The 27,288-nt window shown below is 36.2% G+C and overlaps 2 protein-coding genes across 4 annotated transcripts in view; both read left to right on the top strand.

Annotated features, from left to right (window-relative positions):
- LOC113497692 overlaps positions 1-18,625 on the top strand; it is an 84,491-nt gene extending 65,866 nt beyond the window's left edge. For 2 of the 3 annotated variants that reach the window (XM_026877374.1, XM_026877373.1), the window contains exons 4-14: positions 4,672-4,859; positions 6,620-6,798; positions 7,218-7,359; positions 11,072-11,224; positions 13,163-13,350; positions 13,715-13,857; positions 14,790-14,930; positions 15,310-15,564; positions 15,654-15,817; positions 16,170-16,325; positions 16,617-18,625. In XM_026877374.1, coding sequence (XP_026733175.1) covers positions 4,672-4,859; positions 6,620-6,798; positions 7,218-7,359; positions 11,072-11,224; positions 13,163-13,350; positions 13,715-13,857; positions 14,790-14,930; positions 15,310-15,564; positions 15,654-15,817; positions 16,170-16,325; positions 16,617-16,727 — 1,820 coding nt within the window. In that variant the 3' untranslated portion in view covers positions 16,728-18,625. The remainder of the gene's footprint in view (positions 1-4,671; positions 4,860-6,619; positions 6,799-7,217; positions 7,360-11,071; positions 11,225-13,162; positions 13,351-13,714; positions 13,858-14,789; positions 14,931-15,309; positions 15,565-15,653; positions 15,818-16,169; positions 16,326-16,616) is intronic. The other variant, XM_026877375.1, reaches the window with a different exon arrangement.
- Positions 18,626-22,814: 4,189 nt separating this feature from the next.
- LOC113497743 (cadherin-23) overlaps positions 22,815-27,288 on the top strand; it is a 33,185-nt gene continuing 28,711 nt past the window's right edge. Inside the window, exon 1 of the mRNA XM_026877437.1 lies at positions 22,815-23,340. The gene's annotated coding sequence lies outside the window, so the exon portion shown is untranslated. The remainder of the gene's footprint in view (positions 23,341-27,288) is intronic.

The raw sequence follows: 27,288 nt of genomic DNA, 5'->3' as shown, positions 1-27,288 counted from the left end.
AGTAAATTTATAAATGAATGGTGGCTCAAACTAGGACGGCCTAATCACGGCAGGCTGAGAATGAGATGGACAAACGATATTAAAAACATAGCAAGAATATGATGCGAAGGTCGGTTATTCTAAGAATGAAAATTAAGGCATAAGGTTATATAGGCTATTCCCACTAGTGGGTTATTCAGGGCTGATGATAATAACGATGATGATGTTGATGTTGATAATAATAGTGCAGAACCTTTTTGATACGTTTTATTCTTGGGGTGACTAAAGAACTAAAAATTTTCTCTGAACAAAATTTTCTACATTTTCTTTTTGATAGCAGCTAATGGCATATACTGCAGAAAGTAAACAAAACCTCACTGCGTCAGCTGCAAGACAATATGAAATTAAATATTCTTTATTTTCCAGCTCTTGTTTTTACTAAAACAAAAAAAGGAACTTTATCTTCAAAATAAACATCATTAAAGTGTCCTCAAGTTTTAATAAATGTCGAGAGCTTCCGCTCTCTTTCTGTTATTGTAGCTTTTGAAGTGTTTCTCTCTGGCCATCTGTGAAGTTACCGATACTTCTACAACTAGAAAACCATAGGTATAAGTATTTAGTTTTTAGCCCCGACTTTATAACGATGGAGTGATGTATCTTTAACGTCTCTGTGTGTATGTCAGACGAATGGTAGCATGCGAAAGTATGAACCGTTTTTTTTTTTCGTTTATTTGAAGACTTTCATAGAAAACGTTGTTAGCCAAGTTTGGTGAAAATTGGTCCTTGATGACGACCCACCACATTGATATGATTGAGTGGAATATTTTGATAAAATGTTGGTATTTCTCGATGACAAAATTGAAATCCAAAAATGTATTAGCTACTTCCCAAATTTAAATTTATCTTTTAATACTTACAAATGCTCCAAACATAAATCGCACGTATAACCCAATACACCCCCGCAAAGAGAAATAGGCCTATTTAAATTCTGGGCATATTTTTCAAGTAAACATATAAAAAAACAACTAAAAATATAAAACCGGTGAATTGCCAGCCAGCTTTAGTCGATGTAATAACATTGTATATTTGCTGCAAAACAACCTAGCACCAGTATATTAATGCATGTTATGTTCTTCCATACACCGTGTATGTTACTCTAGCCTATAACCCTGGAATAATACTACCCTACTCGGCTATGCAGCATGTAGCACGTAGAACGCTGAATAATAATTATTCAAATGCATCCGCGCTGTAAGTGTTATGAACCAAGAAGAGCTAAGAATTTCCAAGATATTGAGTTGAATACGTGCAAAATTATGCCTTAAATATGTGACATTCGAAAATATATCCTAAAAGTATGTAGTTTTAGTCTAATTTGGCTTGAACGTGTCGGTTTAACAGAGTTAATCAAGTGCTACGAGCTCTAAACATGGATTAAATAGTTAAGTAATTAGTCGGTAGGTAAGTACGTGCTTTGATCAACCGCGGAGTGGTTATTGTAAACGTTAGCCGGGTATTATCGGGACAATGAGATGGATACATGCTGTTTGATACACGCATGTACCATTAGATATTAATCTTAGTTTAATTTACGTTCATGTATCGGGTGTATTTACTGGCCTAAGCTGGTATTTTGCCGTATATTGGATTCATGCGAAATATTTTATAAAATTCTCCGCTTTTTGGCGTTTTTATGGCCTTCCGTTTCGCGTTCGAATATTTTCCACTTTAATGGAGCTTTTTAACGCTTATTTACATTTCGTTCTACTATTTTACAGTAATAACCCTTCTAAACAGCTTCGCAACGATTATGAAATACCCCATTTTGTTTAGTCCGTCTAATAGCGTGTTTGTAGAGCCAGTCGTTTAGTAATTCGTGAAACTAGTTCTAGACTTAAATCAGGAGTATGACACGACAATACAATTACGATCGGACCATTACTTGTGTCGTTAAATACAGGCCATCGGGGCAAGTTCGTGACCGAAGAACTTTGCCAATATCGAAGCTGTGGACAACAAAACTAGTGCATTCAGCTGTTGTTTCGCAAAACTGATTCTATACATATAGCTATAAATATGGTTTGTGTATAGGTATTTTGTATTGTTCTGTGTCGCGTCAGTAGGTAGGGCCCAGGGGACTGATATGCGGTGCTATTGATTATCATGTCAGACACGATTGCCGAACTAACATTAGTGTTGGTTTCTGCATAACAACAGGCGCAAAACATGTGTCAGGTTGAAGCAAGAAATGTCGATTCGGAATGTAGTTTTATGGGCCTTTAAAAAGAGTGAGAGATATTCAGCGTTGTATATCAAAGATATTTCTCATACACAATTTTAAACCAATTTAAAGTTTACCGGATCTAGAAATTCAGGTGTTAAGAAATTTATTAACTACAGTGGTTTGCTACCCTTTTTATAATTTTTCTTTGAGAAAGTTTCTAAAGGCAATCCTGGATCCGACTTGCAACTCCACTGATCAAGGTATTAAATAGATTAGGTAAAAATCAATAATCAATAATCACAACAGCCCAAAATCTATGTATATAAATTATACAGCCGTAATGAATAGGCTTCAAAAGCCATGATACGCTGTGACTGGCATATTAAATGTCAGCACATTAATAATATTGGAATGTTAAACAAATCACGGCAGATGAGACGAGCAGGTGTCATCTGTTAATCATGACGAGCTTTTAATGAACAAGCGAGGCTAGTTACATCGAAACGTAAAATGATTTGAAGGTTATAAAAAATATGGAATAAAAACATGTGAAAACATTTGTCTTTAAATTAAATTGAAAATTAGGTGAAAAAGTAAAATATTTAGGTAGACATTATATATGGGATGTGATATTTTGACCACGAAAATCATACAGGGCTGTGGCAGGCTTAATGGTCGAAAACCCAGTACTGGGTAAATCATTAATGGACATTTGGTTTTTTTTTTAGAATACAGGTCGCGACTAATTTACTGAAGGTTTAAGTATGGTATTTACACAAACTAGGATAATCACACTAAATCCCATATTTTATTAATTTCGAAACAGCTAAATATAACTAACAAGGAACATTGAAGCTTACATTCTATCAATAAATGGTACTCCTTCATCTGTGAGTCAACACGTTCATAACTCGACTTGAGATCAAAGAACATAACAACAAATATTTCCTTTACGAAATCACGAAACGAAACAGTAAATATCTATCGTGAAACAGAATAAATGAAATCATTCGGCGTCCAAATTGTTTCTGGACTTCCTTAATACATAATTCATGTTGCTCTCTGCCTAACGTTCATTTCAGACCTTAAGGGGGCTTAAATTGACCGTAGATCGACACTTGTCTACCTTTCATTTGCAATATGGAGGACTCTAAATCAATTTTAGGAGCGTAAAGTGTTTTGGAAGGCCGCACTTAATTTATGCTTAGAATTATAGTCTTAATCCGAGGTCTGAGTCCAAAAGAACTGAGTATAACAATGTCGAGAGCAAACACACCTCGCCGTCCCGTTTGTTTGCTTTGTGTGAAATGAAAACACCTGGGTTCCTTTGGGTCGGCCTACAGCGGTCCTTACAATATATAGGGTCTATTCGGCCTGCGTATATGTATACTACATACATACATAATACATAATATGTACAACGTGTTTTGGCGTAACCCGGTAATATTTTAAATAATTCTTTTGTACCGACTTGAAATTAAAGAATGTGAGTAAGAAATGGTTTGTTCAAAAAACCAAGTTAGGATTAGTCGAAGACAATTTGTTGATCAATACTCGTAATACTCGTATTTAAAATATTCATTTTTCAAAAAATAAAGAGTTGTTGATTTCTAAGCAAATATTTTTCTAACTATGAAGTACCAGGGTGCAATAAAACTTTATATGCATTTAAGATATAAAATTAAATTTATGAGATTTCATAAGCATTTCAGAAAAAAATAAGAATATCACACCTTAAAAAGTTTAAAATCCTTTTCCAAAGAATGATCATTAAGCATGCGATAATGTTTTTATCACTTTATTTTGGATTATAGTAATCCCACTTACTATAAGTGTATAAAACTATTTCTCGTATATCTCGGATGCAGCGTCAGCTTCTAAGTGTAAATAAGCTGTAAAACGCGGTCGTAACGGAATTCGGTTCCCGAGTTTATTGCCAGTGATGGGAGCGAGCACGTCTCAACATCCCGCGTCCTACATAAACAGAATCTTTGACAACCCGCTACTTTCGTTCATGAATAGATAGATATCTTACTTTTAGTGATAGCACCTATAAATGCGAGATAAAATAAATGTGCGTCACGTTTACTAGGTTTTATGTACTCTCGAAAAAGGATGAAGATACAGACGTGTATTGGCGTACTGTACTTTAGAAACCGAAGCTGATATCGCCATTTATCGGGCAGTCTTCCACACCTCTGATTCTAGGTACCTACTACGAGTACCTAGCTTTTCGATCATTTGTGCCGCTCAAAATAATTGCTGATACTATGTACCTATACCCACTAAAGAAAATAAATTGTCTCGAAAAATTTCGTTGTAATGAATTACCTTATAAATGGAGGCTACAGTGACAGCGCCGTTTTCCTAGCACAACTTTGTTAAAGTAATTTAAGCTTCGAAAAGATTTACTACAGTATTTAGAGAGATTGGAAAATTAATCTGTATAATTTTTCTTTGTCCTACAGAAAACTCATTCACCGTGGTGGTTGAAAAGGATGGTCGCGGGTTGGGGATGTCAGTGTGTGGTGGTGGCGGGCTGGTGAGGATACGAAGATTGTATCCTCCGCAGCCAGCGTGGAGGACGGGAAGACTTGCTCCCAAAGACCTACTCCTCTCCGCCAACGGAGTACCTCTAGCCGGACTAAGTACCTACGTAAGTACAACAACATTTTGTTCGAAGATATTTTCCTCTATCTTTGCCAGGTAAAAAGTCCGAGCACCAATAAATTCGGGCATAGCATACTGCGCATTTTTTTGTTATCTTTAGCGGCGCTACCTTACTTCCCGAGGTTATTTGCGAGTGCACGGCCAACATTTTATATTCATTACAACACAGCCTATGAAATTTAAGTATGCTGTTCTGCCCTTTACAAAGCACTGCTTGCATAGCTGTTATGGAGGTACAATCATAAAACACGGTGTCGTGCTTACAAAAATAAACAGTAAGTCATGTTAAAAATGCCATTTGTTGTCGCAGCACTTCTCTCGGACTGAGCTCGGAGGCAGGGTGATAAAAGTAAAAACTTTTATGAAAACTCCAACACGGTCCGCGACGAGGCCTCGGGTTCAAATGTAATAAACTGTAAAATGTCCGCCACAAAGTTATATACCAAATTATATTAGACTGTTTGCACAATACGCGATGAAAAATAATCTCATTTGGACAGTACTTGTCGCGCTGACGATGACATAACGTGAGATTGTAGCTCGGAGTCTTACTGCGTTGCTAAATGAGCAGATAATTTTGTTCTCCAAACTGAATTTAATATTATTTATTATAAGTAAATGGATCATTAACTCGATTTCGTCTGAGAAAATCTATGAATTCTCGCTGAGTTCCCTTAATGTCGGTCGCAGCGGGGTGCGGACCATTACCAAGTGATTTTGGACGGTCTTGCGTCGGTACGCAACTTACCAAGATTTTATTATAAGAAATATTTTCTGATGATAACAAAATCCGTCCTAGAATCTGTAGCAAAAATCATAAGTATAGGTAATAACGAAAAAGTCCGAATGCCTAAACTAGTGGACAATATCACAACTGGACACACACCAGAAATTCCAGTCCACCACTTTACATTAGAGAAAATGGCAGAAACAGACACCAAACATTCTGGAGCTATACCAATTTGTCTTGTTGGATACTCGGAAATCAATTCAATCAAAGGAACCTTGCGACTTAATTGGCAACATGTGCTGTGTAGATTCTGACCTGAATCACTTGTGGATAAACAAACAAACATTTCTATGAGCAGTGACAATATTATTGTATTTATTCAAGATCAACATTTTATACTTCCCGTTAAAGATTTGCATAAACAAAGAATAATAATTCTCTCCGAAACAAAAACTGTATTTGGATATTTTGCTGTTTCTAAACTGTATAACCAAAGTATTAATTCAAAGACTTATTATAATCCCAAATAGAAACGAAGAAACTTTTGCTCACAATTAAACATTCATCGGATCGAAACATTTAAAAGCTTTCGCTTTTATCACTTTGCAAATCCTCCACAAGTTCAACAATTCGAAGTAACAATCAGGCCATCGAATGAAAATGAGATTAAAAGGGTCAGACGTCTATTTAAGATGGCGATTTGATACGTAACAGTAAGAGAATTCGATTGAAAGTTATTGTCCGGTAATCCTAAGATAATAACAAGATCAACGGCTTCGCCGAGACCGGCCCTTAAAGAAATAGTCGAAGGACTTAGCTCACTATATTCATTCGAAAAGAGTTCTTAAAAGCTCTTTCAGAAACTATACTCTACTTCAAAGAAAACGATGGCAATTTAAGACATTGTCGCAGAATTTGCTTTTGAGCATTTGGTCCTCAAAGACACTCGTCGTCGGTGTAGTATAAACTAGTAATAAAATTCCTATAAGTAGTAATCCGTGAATTAAACACTCTAGGAAGCCCTGGAGGTGCTGCGCACAGCGGCGGCGCGGGTGGAGCTGCGCGTGTGCCGGCCGCCGAGCGACGTGGTGGACAGCGTGACCCCGCCGGAGCCGCCGACGCCGCCGGCCCGCACCCCCCACCCGCCCCACCTCCCGCCCTTAGACCCCCTCAACTGTCACCCCATGCATGCCAGGTAAACACTCATTACACTGAGCAACCATAACACGTCACGTCACGCTCGCGTAATTTGTGTCCTCGATCATCCCACGCTCTAGGGTCACTTACGCCGTGCATGATAAATAAACCAAACACGGTACGGAGGCGCACAGATTGTTAGAGCATGAACGTTATCGTACAATAGCTTGTCATTAAGGACATACAAACAAACCTCGGTGCTCGTCTTGAGATTAAACATGAACGTGGAGAACATCCACAACGTCAGAAACTACATCATGTTATCGTGGTGTCGTCTCATTGTATTATGAAATCGGATGTTAACTTTATGTTGCCTTAACTGTGGATTGATGTACGTATCGATTGAATTTGATCTAGTTTGATGTGTTAGATGTTTAGAATGTAGAGCTGTTTTGGTGACATTTGTCATTTGTTTAGACTGTCTCAAACAACGAGCAGTGCGACAACGTCGTCGTCGGAGGGTCGCGGACGGCGCGAGGCGAGCCCCGAGCCGGACAGGCGCGACCTGCGTCTGCCGGACCTAGACAGACCCATGCCTGTGTACGACGTGCAGTATGGGGTAAGACACCACTTCCAAACCAACATTACTTAAACACAAACTCCACTGAACCTCCCTCAAACTATTCAACTTCCTATTGTACTAACTTGATGTTTACATTCAGAGAGTTCTCATACAGAGTTCGTAAACAACTTGAAGGTGAACATCTTTGCAATTTGTATATAAAACTGAATCATGCTCAAACTTTTGATAAAACATTTTGTGCAGCGAAGTAGCAAACATTTATTCAGGTAGCTACTAACAGGAAGCAAAGAAAAACTGCGATCACTTATTCTTAGTTTTCTCGCGATAAAAATTTATTTCCCGAGTCGCTAGCCGGTAACTTGCCGCGTCTGGCGCTAATTTGTTTCATTTGATTTCAAAGTAAAAACCGACACGCCATTATAACATAAATCATTTCCGAGATTTTCTAAACATTACAATTACTGTACACTACCATTAAAGCATAGATGTGCCAAGAAATTGACAGCTAAAGTAAAAGAATTTAATTCCTAATAATGTGTATAGTTTGTAGTACAGACGACCATGTAAATAGTAACATTGGTAAAAACGAATCAGAAAACAGTTCTTACTGTTTTGATATACAGGTGTTGTTAAACTAGTGAATTACGAACTTGTGTTGTAAACTGTACGTGGATGTACTACACGAATAATTGGAGATCGTTTGTTTCGTTTAAGTCCGGTTGGTTCTCCCACAAATCATAGAGCCACGGAACTCTTTAATGGCATTCGTGATTAATGTTTTAATTTTTATCTTCTTGAGTTAACTTCCACTCGGTAACGTTTCACTTGGGTTTAAATTAAGAATCAAGGCCGGACATGTGTAAGAATATTTATGAATTTAAGAGCAAAGTTTGAACTCCAAAAATATTTTCTCTGTTCAGCACTAACTTCTTCTTAAAAATAGCCGGGCAAACATTTCCAATTTCCTATGTCGCGACACAAATTATTATGAAGTCTTTAATGGAAAAAGAGGTATCTAAAGATCGACCAACATTTGAGTAAAAATTTTGTAAAAGATTTTCTAACGAATAGAAGACTGTTTGAGTGGTTGAGGTCAGTACGCAAACCAAATGTGCTTGACGTAAAGCGGGTTTGATCCCCCCTTAGGACAAGCGTCTGTATGTCTGATGAACCGAGAATGCTAATTCTGATCCTGGTTGTCATAATACATATGACTTGTGAAACCCCCGCGACATAAGGGTTAAATTCCTTAGTGCGGACGTCTTTTTTAACTGAATCCAAATTTCTTTATAGACAGAGTAATTTCCTAATATCCAGTAAAACAACACTACATAACCATGAATCTTACATTAGTAAGAGTCATTAGTCAGACGTTACATTTTATGAGGTATAATATCACCGGTGCGCGACTCGGTAATATGATCCGTGTGAGTTATTAATAAAGCCTCTTTGTTCACGCATCCAGGATGACGGATCGGTGGTAAGTTTGTTCTAACTAATGTTGTATGGAAATTTAATGTAGATTGGAGCGTCTAAGGCTTGCTACCAACTGTAATTGCAGTGAAAGAGAGAAAACGCATTATGAATGTGTAGTGCTGTCACGCTTCCACCACTGCATTGATATTGCTTTATGATCTAGTTGTAGTAGGTTCACTGATTACTAGAACTGAATAATCGAAATGGAACTGTATTTAGAGTTTAATTTGGGTATCAGTAAATATCTCACGGTATGTGCGTCATACAACGCCAGAACAGATCGTCAACGGATTATGATTTAGAGTGGAGTGAGAAATGTTTAATGTTTTATTATGATTTTTCTGTGCCGATTATAAGGATAGTTTTTCCGTACTGAGCTCTACTGCATTTTGCGTGCCCTCACGAGATGTAGCGATAGAATTTACTTTTAGAAAAAAATAAAGTCAAGGTGCGAGTCGCACTCACGGGGCTGATGGTTCCGTTAGAAAAGGCTAGATGAAAACATTTTTGTCACAAACATTAATCACCCTCCAAATCTACTATATTAATATATATATAGTTACATGACAGTAAAAATATCAGCTATCAACGTTTATGACATAGGTGCAGCTTTGCGATGGAAGGACGGACAGACAACAGAGTCTTCGTAATTTTCTTCCTTTTTTACTATTTGGGTACAACACCGACTGTTAGACCAGGTTGCTACTTCCTTCTGTTACGATCAAACATTAATAAACAATGATGAAATAATGCATCACTATTCAAGTATGTATTTACACAACTGAAATTACTATGCCACTTTGACGCATTCAATTCACTTCCTATTTCCTACTGTGTCTGTAGAGTTTCGTTTAAAACTAGTGCAAGTGTTGTACCTAATTCTATTTTCAAAATCGATTTATTGTTCTAATCGATTCAATTTCTTAGTGTAGCTTGAAAACGAGAGTCAGATGTTTCGACCTCTTATTTTTGCCGAGTAAAAAGAAACATTTTTTTTATAAGAAAAGGGCAAAGGTATACAACCTTTAAAAGGCGCTACGCTATCGTACTTATTAGGTTTCATGCAAAAAGTGTTAAAAATGTTTTCACTGGAACTGAGGCGAAGCGTTAAGAGGTGTTGTTTTTTAATGTCCGTCAGGTAGATTAATTAAAAATATTAGAGACGGTTTTTTCTTTCTTAAAAATATGCTTCGATATATATTATATTTAATTGAATTAAAACCTTAACACTGTGTCTTTTGAGCAATGAAAATGTATTGTTTGTCGGTGGGTGGGTTGTCACCAGTGATCCTTATCAATATGTTTATGGTACATTATTGAGCCTTCACTCCTCAGCATGAATGAGATGTGATTACAATAGAGTCCATACCATGAACAGAGTTTAGACTCCTACCAAAGCGTTAAGATCAATAAATCAAACTTATTTCCTTTTTAGACAAATAATTAACAATTTATTTTAATATGAAGTTCTATTTCCTATCTCATACACCATTCAACAACAAAAGACAATCAAAACACTTCTCTTCGATCAAAATAAACAGTCCTAATGCCATAAGAACAATGAAAGCATGTTTAGCTCTACTGTCATATTCGGTATGGACCATTGACGCAGTTCGCAGGCAGTGCCAAGAAATGCAACGCTGACAGACAGTCAAATCCACCTACATATAGGTATACAAACTATTTCCGTATATTCCTTACATTGTACATGAAAAGGGAATATTTTGCCAACTGTTTGATGATCGCGTAACGTTAATTTACGGCCTAGTTTTGTTGATCCAAGAAGTTGGGTAAATATTCGATAAAACTCCACGAATAACATACATGGCCTAGAAAAATAGTTGCTGAAACAACATTGTCTAGATAGTCGCCTACACTGATACTTAGTAACCAAATAAACGGAAAATAATCAGCTAACAAACCCTATTTTGTCATTTTAAATCTAATTAATCACATAGTTTGCTTTATAGTGTGAGTACTATGAAGAAAACTAGCGTTATCGAAAAAGTATTTGTATGGCATGGATTTAGGTATATAGTTTGTATAGAACGGTATAAAAAAAAAAAAACAAATTAATTCGAATAATTTAAATTTCTATAAACAGTGTTCTTGCTGGAATTTAGATTCCATTTAGCTTTAATAAACGTTTCGAGTCAAATATGCATTTCTCGTCTCGTTTCTTAAAATCAAATAAAGAATCCGCTCGCAGGATTCATCCAAAGCTGTATAAAACATTGAACTCCTATAATAACGTCTTTGTTTAATTTTCCAGGAGTTTGACATTATCATGACGAAGGTGAATGGTTCCCTCGGGTTTACTCTGAGGAAGGAAGACCACAGTGCTCTAGGGCACTACGTCAGAGCCTTAGTACGGGAGCCAGCGCTCAGCGATGGAAGAATACAACCCGGTGATAGGATTGTTGCGGTAAGTACTTTGAACGAAGTAAATGGGCTGAACGTACAATTAGAGAAAAAGTGTTGATCGGAATTTAAAAATAACCAGATTATATGCTACTTAAATAAGTAACTTCTCACAATAATACTCTACAAATTGGCTTCTGATAATGTCCAGATTGAAGCAGTACTGATAAGGTTTTGCTTTGTTATCTCTTTGTAAGAACGACGTCTAGCATATTACCGTCTTCGAGTGTTTTGTAAATCTGTTTGTGTTTATCAACTTTTATTGCTCACGATACTCTATCACTACTCGTTTCCTATCGCATGCTGTCTCTATTAATCTAGATATCGTTGATAGAGACTCCAGAGATCGTCTAGAAGTTGATCTTAGTTTGTTTTTCTGGGATTTTGTCTTTATACCGACTTCCTAGCGGATTATTTGTTCTGTATATAGCACTGTTCTTTTAAAGATGCTTCCAGTCGCACGCCACATTAACTGCAGCGTTATTGGCGAGGTTAAATCCTCTAAAGTCCTCTAAAGTGCAGGTGTTCGGATACTTTGGGCGCTCCAACAAGTAGAGCCATTTCATGACCACTTTCAGTGCACGAATGTAGAGTTTTTAAGAGTAGTAAAACTTTACTAGAGCATTTGTTTCTGATGGTCACTATTTAGTCAGTTTGGTCCCTGTGTGTCAAACATTGGTATTGTGATTTTACCAACATTAAAATTTGTTATACAAGTGATCCAACAACCGTTTCTTATAATAATGGCTAATATACACGTGCTTATTACCATCAAAATAACTTATTAATAATTAATGTGAGTAAGTCATGTTGTCTTAGCCTATGACTCATTCACATTTATCGATCAGAAAGTAGAGTCGTCGCAGTAGGTTACGAATATTCAATTAATACACTTGAATCAATATTGTTGTCTTACTTGCGTCGAACCTATTTATACTTATGCCTTTCATTTCAAAGCCTATATAAACCATATAGTGTCCAATCAAGTAATTACCACATTTTTTTTTAATCCTTATTTGAGGGGGGTTTTTATTCTTAGAAGATTCCAGCCAGCAACCGCATTCAAATGAATTGTGGTCCGAAATATGTACCTACATGCGTTCTTTCAGACAAGTCGTTGAGTGTCAGAGACTTCTATTGCCTCGTGTATAAAGAGGCGTAGAGCGACAGTTTAAAACAACGAGCATTCGTCGTTCATTAAAACAATGGTCATTATAATATTGCTCGTAATAGTTTATAAAAACAATACGAGTGTTTGGTCAACATACTAAATTGTATGTTTCAGTAATTAAATATTGGAACGTTATTTTAGTTAATATCGACTGAATATAAAACAAAGTATCATGTTTTTAATTAATTGTATTAAAATAAAATGAGCAGCGTCAATAAACACACTCCGAGTTACCAAGTGCGAGTATTAGAAATGTACAGGTTTTTTTAAAGAAATTTACCTTACAATATGCCGTAATTCCATTTTGTAATTAATAGAACAACAGCAATTCACTGAATTTAATTGTTATGAGTTATGTTCCTTAAAATGATTTTTTTTTTTTGTAATAACACTAGGATTGTGTGCGACTGTACCAAGCTAAATAAGATAACAAACACGCCACTTAAAATTGTTTGCATGCATTTCCAAGATACTCGCGTTATTCATATTCCATATTTATCACTGGGTCATTATCCTCAAACACAAACAAATCACGTTCATGTGTATGTAGGATAAAAAGTTGCAAAATTGCTATCCAAAAATTAGAAACAGCGAAGTCATATGATATGTTACTATGCCAACGACTGCCATTGTACAACGGACTGTGGCTTCATGAAATTAATTTGGTCAAAGTGATTCTGTTTAAATGACTTTGAAAGTTAGCAAAACCACGCGAAACGAGCATCTGTGCCTAGAATTAAAAACGAACTGTAAAACTGTTTCCCTGTACAGGTAAACGACACAACGATGTCAAACATGTCGCACGCGGAGGCGGTAGCGTTCCTGCGCGCGTGCGGGAGCGAGGTGCGCCTGCGCCTGTACCGTGACCACGCCGCAACGCCCCTCTCACCGATGTCGCCGCGCGAGGACGGACCAACGGATTCTGACGCGCCGATGAATAGGCCTAAACCTCCGCTAAGGTTTGTATTGACTTGGATGAAAACTTTAAAAAAGATCAGGAACATGGTATCTTTGGTTTTGCTCCAAATCCTGGACGAAAATTCGGAACGATTTTATACGGCTTTAGAAGTATAGTGTAAAATACTAAAAAAGTTAACTTTAATGAAAAAAAATTACATTAAAAGTAAATTCCATGAAACAAATAACGAGTTCACGTTTCTCAAATTGTCAGTTAAAACATATTTGAAACCGTTATTTCATCGGCCAGCCTTTCTTGATGAAGCATAGAACCAAAGTTCCAAAGGCTCCAATATATTCCTATAATACATTATTAAAATTATCGACTCTATCATATTTATTTCATCGCGTATAATGTATACACAGGCCTGAAGCAGTATCAATGCTATGCGACCTAGCGGCTCGACGCCTCACCCCCGACGCGGCCGATGGCTCGCGGTCACCGTGCCTCTCGCCGCGCAAGTACAGAAAGCTCACTAAGGACAACAACCATTACGAACAACCCAACGGTATGGAATTTTACGATGACGTCACTAAATTATCGAACTATAGAAGCGGAAACAATGGAATACCGGATTGGGTTCTGCTTGGAATTAGTGTAGTAATGATATTTTTTTATCAAAAACAGAAACAAGGAGGGTTGAGTCTGCACCTGTTTTAGATATCGCTTTAATGATCTCCAATTTTGATACGTTAATGAAAAAACATTTAGTTTAATTAAAGTAATTGAAATGCATTCTCTCCATATTTTAGAGAGCTACTTTTACGACCACTCGATGAATTTTAATCACCTAACTTTTTATTTTAAAATTTCAGCAGTATAAAAAGTTCTCTTTAATGAAGTAGTTTTAGTGTGTGACTAAGCACCATCTGTGTCGCGAGTAGAGTTCCGCAGTGACGTTAGTTACCACAAATGAAATATAAACTCGTTACCTAAGTGATTAAATGATCGAAAGTGCCGTAAATGGATTAAAGGTGAACTAACATTTCACCTAACTGTGCGCTGACACTAAATCTGTGTCACACGTTACCCGTGTAAAAGGATTTGCAGTGTATGTTTTAAAAAGTTTCTCTGTCACTAATCAAAATACTGCTCCAAATGTTAAACGCGTTGCTTAATCCTATTATTAAATTGTGTCATGATTAATTACATTACTGCGGGGTGTTTATTACCATAAATTATATTACGCTGTAATTCCCAAATTATATTCAAACTCAAATGGACGATATTATTAGTGGTACTCTGTTCAGTAACTAAGCCTCATTACCATTGCAAACACTGGCGAAGGTTGTCTACTTAACATAGCGCAGGTGGACCCGGCGAGCTTAGTTAACGACCGCCTGCACAATGCTAGTGAGCTGCGAAACTTTGCTAAACCACATGAACACTTGTCACATACAGTACACGCCACACACTAAGCGATGTAGGTTTTCCACGCAGATGTTCCAAGTTCCAACAAAGTAGAACACGGTACGGAATATTCAGAAAGCGTCGTTCAGGACTCGCGGCGGGCGGTGCGCGCTGGCTCGCTCTCCGGCCCTGCACCACGCACTTGTACAAAACAAAAGCTAAGCCTGACAGGTGAGACGCTGTCGGCCGCACACCGCCCTACCATCACCCACCGCTTCGCACTCTCGATCCAAAGCAGCGTATAAACTGACTGTCGATCTCTAACCATACAAAGACTATGTTGACACACCATCGTAGAGTACAGCACCGTCATAGATGTTCTTCGGTCATTTGACATTGCCCCGAAGAGTTATGTATAGCCTTATGTGCGTGAACCTATAACCTATTCTTTCATTTGCACTCATAAATGTCAAGATGTTGTTAAACTGTGAACAAATTACTGTTATTGTCTGATGCTACTTCGGAAATCTGTCTGAAAACAAATTATGCCAGTGATTTGTTAACAGTTTCGGTTTTGGATTGGTTTATATTGTTTTGTTGGTGTTTGCAGTGCCTCCACACGGATACGAGTTGAACAACTTGGACAACGATCAACTGGATGCTCCTAATGTGTACCAGGAGGACATAAGTAGGCAGCGGTACACTGAGCCAGTGTTCCCCGTAGACTCTGACGAGCCGGTGTCGATGCCGGTGGAGATGTTGAGCGATGAAGCTAGATTCAAACATGCGAACCCAGCGTATCAAAGCGCCGTTCTACACACAAACAGTAGCGACGGACATACTACCAGCTCTGATAAGGACGACGGTAAGTATTTGAATACATTAAGATTATAGGATGGTTGATAAGCTCATAAAATGTATGTCAACATAAATAAGAAAAATCTAAACTTCCAGGCAACGGTTTGAAAAAATGGAAAGGTGTCGCGCTATCGCCTGATAATGAGCGTAAGGCGAAACCAGAACCTGCGGCTCAAAGCAAACCTAAAGAGATCGATGCCGTCCAGAAGGAGAACGTCAAACCTGAGCCACCAGAGGACAGCACCGGCGATGAACCCACGGTATGTAACGATGTTACCAAGCCATCTTCAAAGATTCCCAAGACAATAGTAACCAAACAGCATGATGAAGAGGTCATTTTCAGAAATGATGTTGAAATCCCTCCCAGTTTAATTAGAAAATTCTAATGATAAAAAGACACAACCTCCTCGTTAAATTATTTCATCCTCCTGTTGGTTTCACAATAATTCAAGTCACATGCACAAAGAAATCCAGGCTCAGGACAAGTATTCGTGGATCATACCAATACTTGTCTTTCGCGGAGATCGAGCCCGCGACACGTCGTGTTTAGAGCAAATGCAGCTGTCGTTATCGTGAGTGACCAATTTCTATTTCTTCTCTTTCTAATTCCAGATAGTAACAGTGGAACTGAACCGTGGCTGGAACAGTCGGCTCGGGTTCAGCGTACAGAGTCACCCTGAGTCGGGACAGAGTTACATCTCAGCCGTCTACAACGACAGTGTCGCTGCGAGAGACGGGCGATTACGACGAGGTGACGTCATCCTGCAGGTTAATATTGACCATTATATCTTGACCTCTGATATATTTTGCTAAAATGTTTAATTACCTTATTCTTCTTCGCAATTGTTTCTAAAGATTCATAAATTATACATTACTGGAAGAAATGAATTTCGTTTTTTTTTATAAGTACTAGCTGAAAATTCTTGTTTAACTGGTTTTATTTTGGACAACACAAGTCACATTTGGACAATAAATTTTACAAGCACACCCCTCTCGGATTAAAAGCCTCATAGATGAATAAAAGAAATCTTTAAGCAGTTTCCTTTTTCCTGGTTCCAGGTTAACGACGAAAACGTAACATCAATGAAAACTCCTGAAGTAATTGATCTGCTGCGAATATTAAGAGGCTCTATTTGCATCACTGTTCTACGGCCGCCGAACCCACAGTGAACCAAACTATGAACCTAGAATTAATTTATGGATGAAACTCACTCCTAGGTCTACGAGAAGGCCTAGAAAGTAGTGGATAAAAACATTGCCTTTGACAGAGGCAAGTTTATATATTATCCTCGATTAGGGACAACGCACTTTAGAGAAGAGTATGTTAGGAGATATTAAACGAATCTCAGTTTGATTGCGGTGGCATTGCTCGCCGATTGTACCTTCATGACATTACATCTGATTGTATCATGCACAAGTCACGACACTCAATCTATCTCATAATATAATTACGTGAAGACAATCATTCATCAAATTAGAATGTTAATAAATAGTCTCCATAATATATTGATTACTTCTTTGTGTTGCTAAGTCGAATACTATATATTGTGCATACGTAATGTATTATTATAGAGAGATGATTCGGTTTCAAGTATATTTTATAATGCGAATATTTGGTAAATTACTGTCTCTTATATACCTACGTTATTTATATGTAAATTGCCGCGCGACCTGACAGATGCCCTTTCGTTAAAGTTCCTAGTAGCGGATCATGCTAACTTCTGCCGTCGTAAGTTATATCTATATTACTTCATAAGTTACCTATATAAAATAATTTATTTTCGGAAAAGATCTCTGTAGCTATCTCATAAAAAAAAAATATTAGGAAAATATAAATCTATTGAAATATACATCATATAATTTATGTATCTCACCCGACCAATGTAAGTAGATACTCAAATATAGTTAATTAAATAATGAAAAAGAGTACCTATTTTATTTTATATGAACACAATGATTGAAAGGCAATAAGCAGCTTTTATTTTAGATTTAATATATAAATAAATGAACTATGAAAACTATGGAACTTTAAAATTATTATATTCTTATTAGAGACTTTACAGAGTAGAAAGTTTATTATAAGCTAAAAGTTGAGGCGTATGGCGGCCTATGTCTGTGCAAATATGAAGTCCCTTGACTAATAAAAAGTAGATTATGTTATTGTAGAGAATATTGAAATGTCATGAAGTATAGCATTCCAAGAGTTTAGCCTTTGTAAATAATGTAAAGTTAAAAGACATGTAGCCGTTGTGAAGTTTCATTGCGCGCAATTGTCAAATGTAACAAACTGCAAGATGTCTTATATTTTCTTAGTTTGTTGTAGTTCGATTATATTTTGCTCAAATATATAATTGTAGTCTGAATATTAAAATACGTTGACAATTGCTCGTGATGTTGAAGCCACGTTCTTTAACGTATTCGTAGATTGATAACGCGTTCAATATTTTCGAAACGCTATATATTTCCTACGACCAAATTCATATCTCTGGTCAGTAATTAAAAGTACATAGTTGGTCGAAACGCGCTAGACGAACTTAAACAAATTGTTTGAGTTAAAATGCTAATAATTATATAAAAATAATGCATATTACGCTATACTTCCTATAGGCACTGATTATAAATTCTAGTCAAATCTAAATTTTAATTGAAATTATAACACAGTCAGCCTTTGAGAAATAAAAATATATAAATTATATTGACGTAAACTGTAGTTAAATTATATTCTTACATAAATAAATATTATACAATATTCACTCCTTGATTTCTCATAAGGTGTCTATTTGTTATGAACTTGAAAGATTTTATCAACAAATCTATTTTAATATTAAAGATACTAGAATTAAGTTGATAGGATAATTATTTAGAGAAGTATATTAAATCATACCCATAAATCAACCTGAACGAATCAAACAACTGATATTCTAAAGTTATTGTGATGGAATTGTGTTAGTTTAACCATGTAACATAATTTACTAGAGTTATTGAATGTAATGTGCAACAAATACAGTACTTAGGTGCGATTAGGCCCAGTATTGATATCGAATGTAATATAGCTCCCTTTACTGCGATGTGACTATTTTATTTCATCCCTAATTAATATACAGTTGACAAGCCGACTTATCAATGGACTAAAAAGTTCTTATTACTTAACCAAAATAACTTGACCTCTTTGGTTAGTCATTCTTAAAAGCTTCGCTGACTGGTTAATCAGTCTCATTTGAGTCAAAAGAAGCAAGATTAATAGAGGCTATATCTAATTCATTATTGACACATTAAAACCTAGATTTCACATTCTAAAGATATTTTATGAATCTTCATAAAACCGCATATATTTTAAGACTATCAGATTAGACACTCCACAGTACATCATAATAAATGGGAATAAATATAATTCCGCATTTAATTTAACTAAAGTAATACAAACTGAAATATTATTATATCTGTGCTTATTTATTCAATGGTCTTGTCATTGTGGAGTGGACCACTTTCACGACGATTAAAGTCCAGCTGTAACAATGCATAGGCTCTTGACAGACAGACCACATTTCAACTGCAACACGACTGCCATATAACTGCACGTTTAGTTTTCAGTTTTAAACAAAACGACTCCCGCAGTAAGGAGTTTAATCCTTGTGTCGCAGGGGTTTCACAAACACACAAATCACGTGCACAACAACACCCAGACTCAGAACAAGCATTAGTGGATCACACGAATGCTTGTCCTACGCGGGGATCGAACCCGCGACACGACGTGCGCAGTCTGTTTGGCGTGGTACACTCAACTACTCGGTTATCCGTGCAGTCGATTTCAGTTGCGTCTACTGAAGAAAAACTACATTTGAACTGCAATAAGCGGTTGGACTGCAGTTGAAATGCGGTCCGTCTGTCTAAAGCCTTAAGCAGGCAATGATAGTCTTAAATTATATCCTATACCTTCACTTACATCTATGGTGCTCAGTCCTTGCACAAATGCACATCGCTTGCTAGTCTATGCCTTAAATATCTGGGCCATAGCTGTTGTCATGTGACGTTGATATTGTTTTCACCAAGTATTGTGTCAGTCATAGAAATATTAATGGAATGTACGATAAACTTAATTACCTTATTATGATACGAATAAAAATATGAATTAAAACTGGCGCGTTTTTTATTCTCAATATTGTTTCTTTCTTACCTCGTTTCGTAGCCGTATCTGTAATTATCTTGAGTACGTTAACGAAAGGTTTTAAAAATTGCACCTAAAATTCAGTTTCTGACATAGAGGCTTTTCCTGTAGACTTTAAGTCTGAAACAGCGATTGTTTATAAACCTGGTCTCGATAAATGATGTTTTGAGCAAAAGGATTCACGTGGTGTAACGATTTTGTTCTAGTATTTCTTTAAACGCGTAAAAAGACTGTGGAAAACTTTGCAATAATAACTGTTATTTAGTGGTGCTAACGCAAGCAAAGTACAATGTTACCTTTACGAGAAGAAATACATAGTGAGGAGATTAGAAATACTGAAATTTGAAATCGCCTACCAGCAGTGGTTATATTACATACCCCGTTTATATACCCCCTTATTCTACTACAGGTTGGTAACATAACTTACCGGGTAAATAAATCAAAACAATCTTGAAAGCCGTAAACGTAACAGTGAGGAAACTGTCAGAATGATATAATTTTAACGGAACAGGTAGATAAGCAACTGGACATGACAGTAGCAGCCGATAGGTACTCGGTAATTACTGTCAATCAGAGGCAGTACTAAGGACAGTCTCACCTTTGATTCTCGCTTTAAACCTGTTAGTCAAAAGCAAGTGTATAGTCGTAGTCATAATAATGCTAAACAGATAGATGACTAAATATGTGAAACAGTTTCCCAAAGCAACATACAACAGACTTTTAATAAAAATTACTGAGCCAAACTGGATGAAATTTTTACGGAACCATAAGACAGCTTTTTCACGATAAATGAAAATCAACGTTAAAGAATCAACAAAATCGGCTAATCCAGTCCGAAGTTCTGAGGTGAAACATAAAAGACTAGACGTCTACTTTTCGAAGTCTTGAAAAAACGAAGTCCCTGAAGTGAACCCAAAGGCAATGACCCTACACATACTACGTAGTATTACTTAATAGTTTTATCTATTACGAATGCAAGGGAAGCAGCGAGCGGAACAATCGAACGGTGCCTGTGCCATCATCGATCCATGTCCGACACTTCGAAACACGCCATTAGAGCAGGCAAGTTTTTGTGACGTCGCGTGCAGAGGGAATGCAAATCGAAATCAATGCTTGTATACAACTCGCTCAAATCGATCCGATGGAGATTAACCGGGTGTTGATTGTGAACAGATTGTAATACGGATTTAAATGCCGTTATTGTTTAGTAGCAAAGGTTTTTGAACTCTGGACGTTTACGCCAAAATGTGTAACGAAAATTTTTGTTGACTCATGTAGGATGTCTACTATGTAGGTACTATGAAAGGAATTTGGTTTACAGATTCAACAAAAAAATCTGATTCAAAATAATAAGGGCCAATTTAAAATTCCTGTACCTTTTTTAGTTTATTCAACAATTGCCAGAGCTTTAGCCTACATAAAAGTTCCAGTAGGCTTAACAGACTATGCCTATGTCGTGGCCGCAAATTAGAAACGTGGTTCGACTGAGCCACTCAAAATCCCATGGTAAACTTAGTTTGAGTGGTTATTAGAACTTTATTTTGATAGTAACTGTCGTGAGAATGATTCATTATTAAATGATGTAACGGTCCCGACTAGTTTCGGACCCCACCGGAGTCATAGTCTGCTCATGATTAAGGACTCCGGTTGGGTCCGAAACTAGTCGGGCTACCCCGATAAATACGCGTGAGTAAACCGTTACATCATTTAATAATGGTTATTAGAACTATCGCACTTTGAACGTCGACCGGCAGAAAATGAACTGTTTGATGATGTGTTTGAAAGATGACTGACAAAAGCGTGATATGCTAATTAAATCTAGATAAGTTGGATATCAAATAATTCAGCGACGTGACAAAGAAAACCTTTAATCTACAAGTTCCTCAACCTGTTACTTTCTGCAAATCACAGTATTGGCCAATGTCATTGTTATTTGTATTGGTACCGCTTCAATGAATGAGTAGCTATTCGCCCGTTATAGAAAATGGGCATGAAACTTTAGTGCCTTACAATAATTTTAAATGTCTTCTTAGGTAGGTACTTTATACACTAAGAAAGTCTTTACATAGCAGCCAGCATTAAAATGGTGTACAAATGTTTGATTTGAAATTAATTATTTTGTCATTAAAGTTTAGTATTGAATATTTAACATTCTATTCATCAAGTATTTTCATTTAAGCACGTTTTGAAAAAATGTGTTTTCCACCGCCATATTGCGCTTGTCATCTTTTATAGGTTTTTAGCAAACATAGCTCACAAATCTCCCGATTAACCTTTCAAATTCTGCGCAAAAGCGTTGTCGTCGAGTCATCGAATCTCTTCAATATTTTAAAATAATAACCCATAGTAACAACAGTCCTTTTGGCAAGTACATCGATGACTTTGACTTAAAAGCTCAAAATATTTTTTGACCAATCAAAATCAAGAGCTAGAACAAAACCTCTTTATAGATCAAATACCTACAAAGACGTTTAATAAACCTCCATTTATTGAAATAATTTGCATTCCGTTCATCGCTACAGTTAAAGTTCTTCGTTGTAAGTATGGTCAGTAGCATATGGTTATCGTCACGGTCATCGCTCGTCCACGGCTTCGAGTCCGGTGGGACCCGCCCGCTCTCTACGCTTCGCTGACAAACGAATGTACTTATAAAAACTTACTATTACGACAAACTAAGCAGACAGAGTCATCGTAAAACCAGGCCATTAAATAAGTAAACCTAAAAAAGAAAAATTAAAGAAAACAATCGAATATCGCGTTCCTTTTTTAAATACCTACATTTAACTTTTTTAATTATACATTATTTTGCGACAAGAACTCGGGCTTTATATAAAATGTTAATCTATTAATAAGACAACCCATAAATTCTGAATTTCGAAGGTACTTTTATTACTGAATTCTTTGTTAAATTATCTTAACGGGAATGTACCGATACCCGTTGTAATAAGTATTCAAAGGCATCAAATAAAATCACAATCGTCTATTCAAACCATGAAGAAACGAAACTAGATACTAAAGTCAAAAAAAAAACAAATCTCAGAAATAGAGAATTTTCTGTTACGCAAAGCTATATAATAAGAACTGTAAATTGTCCAAATCTTATTAAACATTTCATGATACATTTTGTTTCACTTAAAAATTATGGTCGAAAACCTAAAAAAGTGATATTAATTTTCATAACCATAAATTATCACCATGTAACTTACTATTTTTTGACAATATCAGAGTAAATAAAAACAAAGTCAGATCTCACCAAAAGCAAGTGCTCCCAACAACATGAATAATATCCAAACCTCTTTTATACTTTCCAGCAAGTACCTACACATTCCATTTCCATGGGGAAACCTACAAAAGTCACCTATTACCGCTTTAGGGACAAACAAATAAACTAACAAACTTAACACTAGGGGATGTGGAAAACCGATCGCCGTCCGCCGCTGGGCAGACAGTCGCGAGCGGCCCGCGGCCCAACACCTGTCGACGCGAGAGTACCGAGCGCGCGACACAGGAAGTGCAGTGAATTACCGGACCAAACAACTGTTACGGCCTATTCAAAATCCGAAAGCGATCACTATTTTTTCTACGTTCCGTGTGAGTCAAGGATTCTTATTTTGAATTGTGAGTATTATTTTTTTGTTTCTTTTTATGAATTTGAGAATGTATTTTTATGATTTGAAAGTGTGTTTAAATTTAAAAAATATTCAGTTACTTTTATTTAATTTATTTTGCGTAATTTATTTTTATTAAAAGTTTATTCTAAAATAAATTATAATAAAATTAATGAACGAATAAGTTAACTATTTAAATAAAATAACATAAAGTAAACCTGTCGTAGTAGTTACTTTGTGCGTATAACCGATAGGTAACTGTGTTATCGTCGGTATAGCCTAGTATATCAGGTACGCGGATGTATCGGTTTTATACGTTATAGACGGCATCAATGTGACAGGTCATTAGTCCAAAGCCTCATCAGTCAAGTAAAACAAAACACAAATTCAAATCCAAATATTGTTTGAACTTTAGTTAATAGAAGTTTTGGCTTCTATCAAAAATCAATAAAAATAAGTAGTTAAGCGTAAAATTAAACAAAAATTGTTTTCAATTAAAAAACCAATTAATTCAACAAATTTTCCTCATTCAAGTAAAAGTTGACCTTCAATTAAGTAAAGGGCCGAGATGAATTCAATAAAATCCATGCCACTTGACACTCGTTGCGTGAAACATTTTCTGTCAGATCGCCGGAGCCGCATAAACAAATTATCGCGTTAAGTAGATCGTGACAGATCAAATCGCTATTTATGGGTCAGCTAATATTGGTAATGCCTTTTACATTTCACAAGAAAGTAAATACAAATTGTCATAATGATATCCCTTAGTCGAACTGCTCTATTTGAATAAGTGACATAAATGGCATTCGATTTAAATGTCATAAATGTATAAAACACTGAATGCAACTGTACTCATTGGAGAATAGTTATACAACGCTGTACACGACTGTTCTTTTAAAAATTCAGTTGTATTAAGCTGAATAGTCAACGAAATCAGTCATCTATATTGTCTCTATGACGCTCGAAATTAAAAACTCTGCGTATTGCTTTTAATTTCAATTACAGCCAATAATTAAAAGGTATAAAAGCATTCGATTTTTTCAAAAGTGTGATCCTTAATGTCGTGTTTCTTACCGTATCTCTCCCCAGATATTTAGTTACGAAAAAGTTGGGTAGCGACAAAACACTATCTTAAAACGGAACACCATTATACTGTACCTGTGTCTGTTGAAACTAATCGGGCTTTTCCAAAACGGGACATCAAAGAACTGTCATGTATTGTTCTATTAAGTGTTACTACACATGGGCATTTCTCATCCAACGAATACGATCGTTAAGGGACTTTACGGATTAGACATCGCAAAGTTCGTAAAGATGTCTTTTTAACGACTTCTTAGTTTCCATTTACAATGAACTTGTAAAATGCAGTTTATTTTTTGTCTGGTTCACACAGCAAAATGCACATTGTCACGAAATCATATCATCATTAATTGGTCTTATTGTTTAGTTACATTATCGTGTCTTCAAATTACAAAAATATTTGCTCATGTCGTGCATGCCGTGGGAATATTTCAAAGGATGAATATTTTTTTATCACTTGCAAAAATCTCACTAACGTTACAAAGTAAACTTGAGCAAACGAATTACGAGAGTTCACAAATGAAATCATTCGTTCAATTGCGGTTTAAGCGCTTTATATAAAATAGTTTTAATGTGAAAATAAGCGCAGATTAAAACCACAATAAAAAAAAACTTTCATTTTTCTGAACTAATTATGCAAACAAATTGCTTGGCTGCGTAACAATTCTTGTCGTTTGAAGTTCCCATAAATTATAATATTATTATCAAGTCATACAAAAAATCGTATCTTTAACTTAATGCTGTAGGATTGTAAAGTATTTGCTGACTAGCGAAACATTTAAGAAATTTCACCGACGCAGCTAAAAACGTAATTGGTTCCTGTGATTGTTGGAAAATCGATAGCATTGTCAAGTATATTTCTTGCTCATTTCGAAATCGTGGGAATACACGACACATGAAAACAATGACGTGGAATGAGATGACTCGATCAGTATCGCACTAGAAATTATATTATTATTGCCTTACGATTCACACACGCGAACATCATTAGATACCTATCTGAAAATCGATGGAAAGGTGAGAAACTAAGAATCGATCAGTATCATTAACTCAAACGGAGAAAACCGTCAATCTCTGTTATACCTATCATTAAACTTGATGTCTTATTTTTAAACATGTGTTGCAAATGGAAAAATAACAATTTGTTAGTTTCTAGTCCGTACTTAACAAGCTGCCGCCTTCAAGTTGTTGTCACTCTCACTATAATAGTGCCTTCCGTTACTTGATAGATGGCGAGTTGATGGCGATACCGTAAAGTATATTTGAAGAGGTTCCATACATCATCTGCTCGAACTTCCTTGTTATAAAACTAAAGGAACTCTTCCGTGTTGACGGGAAGCCGCTAACGATTTACTCGATAAAAAACCGATCAAATTGCTAATTTATCAATTATCTCGATACATCTTCTTTTTCATCATGTATTTCTATACGGGAAATATATTAATCATTGATTTACTTCTGATATTCAAAATTACTGCCTTCTGATTACGTGCTATTAATTACTTGATTCCATAATATTCGGTCCATTTCCGTTCGTTTCTTCAAATAATTACTGAGCCTAACGGACCGAAAATCCAAAATAAAAACAAAAACACAAAGATCAAACTTCGATCAACGACCTCAATACTGAAAAACGAAAAGAAACTTCAAATAAGAATAGAACTTCAAATTACAGTTGAACGTTGTATTGCGTAATGATACTGAAGTCGAAAGTATGGGATTTAAATGAAAAACAACATTGACACGAGTCTGTGTAATCTTTAGAATCGTTAAGATTAACCTCTTTGGTCGAAACGAATGTGAGTATCTGTGTAAAATCGATTGTAATCGGTAACAATTTTTAACGATTACAACTATCGCAAGTTGGCAACAGAAGGGTTAACAATTCTTAATTTGAATTCAGTTTATTACCTAAGAAACAATTGAATATGCTTAATATGATTGCTTTTAAACAAAAAAGGTAAAATATTACGTTCGTAATCGCAAAAAGTATCGGTGAGTAACGTCACCGGATGCGGTGGTGCGATGGGTTCGGTTCCCGGGGAGGCACGGTCGGACGCGCCGACACGCTTCGTGCCCCCACTCACCTGTGCCACCCAAACGGGGGAAATAAATTAATAGGAATGGTTTGAATAGTCTGGAATCTTTGAATGCAGACTGCATAGCTAGATTTTTGAAAAACCATTGCAACAATTAGATCAATTTGTATTACGAGAGTTGCGGATAAGATGGAATGTTGGCATTTTAGTTAAATCGTTATTTATTCCGTCTTACTTGCTTGAACAAATTAGGTGCCCGGCAGTATCAAACGAGGTCTCGTCCAAGTGCCGTTAAGCAGTCAGTGGGTGAACCAAGCAAAAAGCCCTAGTAAGCTGTAACCGTTCCCTCATAAATGCTACCTATTGACCTACCTTTAGCTTACTTATCGTTGTATATTATTTACCAAAATGTTCTATTCAAATGTATCGTAATTTTATAGTAAAACTAGCTGACATAGCAATCAATGTTTGAACATAAGAGAAATGTAAGTTTCTGGTGCAGAAAAATTATTCACATTTCAAAATGAAAATTATATTATCAAATAAGGGAGGAGAATTTACTATACACCATTCCGGTCAAGCATTCTAAACCAATCCTCGTGCTAACGTTGATCTGCATAAAAATCACATAGTATTCAAAATACATAACACGGACACTACCTAGGTAATAAGAGGGTTTGCTAGTCTATTACATAACTGAGTGGTTTCCCATTTTACTACGCAGTCAGCCTAATAACATAGTCTATTGTTCGCCAAATAACCACCGACATTTGTTTCTAAAACATTTTCCCGAAGCACAAACTACAAACTTTCTTAGCTTCACAATATTTGCAAAAAGT

Source organism: Trichoplusia ni, chromosome 9, assembly GCF_003590095.1.
Source record: "Trichoplusia ni isolate ovarian cell line Hi5 chromosome 9, tn1, whole genome shotgun sequence".
NCBI classification, from domain to species: domain Eukaryota; kingdom Metazoa; phylum Arthropoda; class Insecta; order Lepidoptera; family Noctuidae; genus Trichoplusia; species Trichoplusia ni.
Note: the sequence above shows the minus strand (reverse complement) of the source record. Positions and strands in the feature narration are given on the sequence as shown.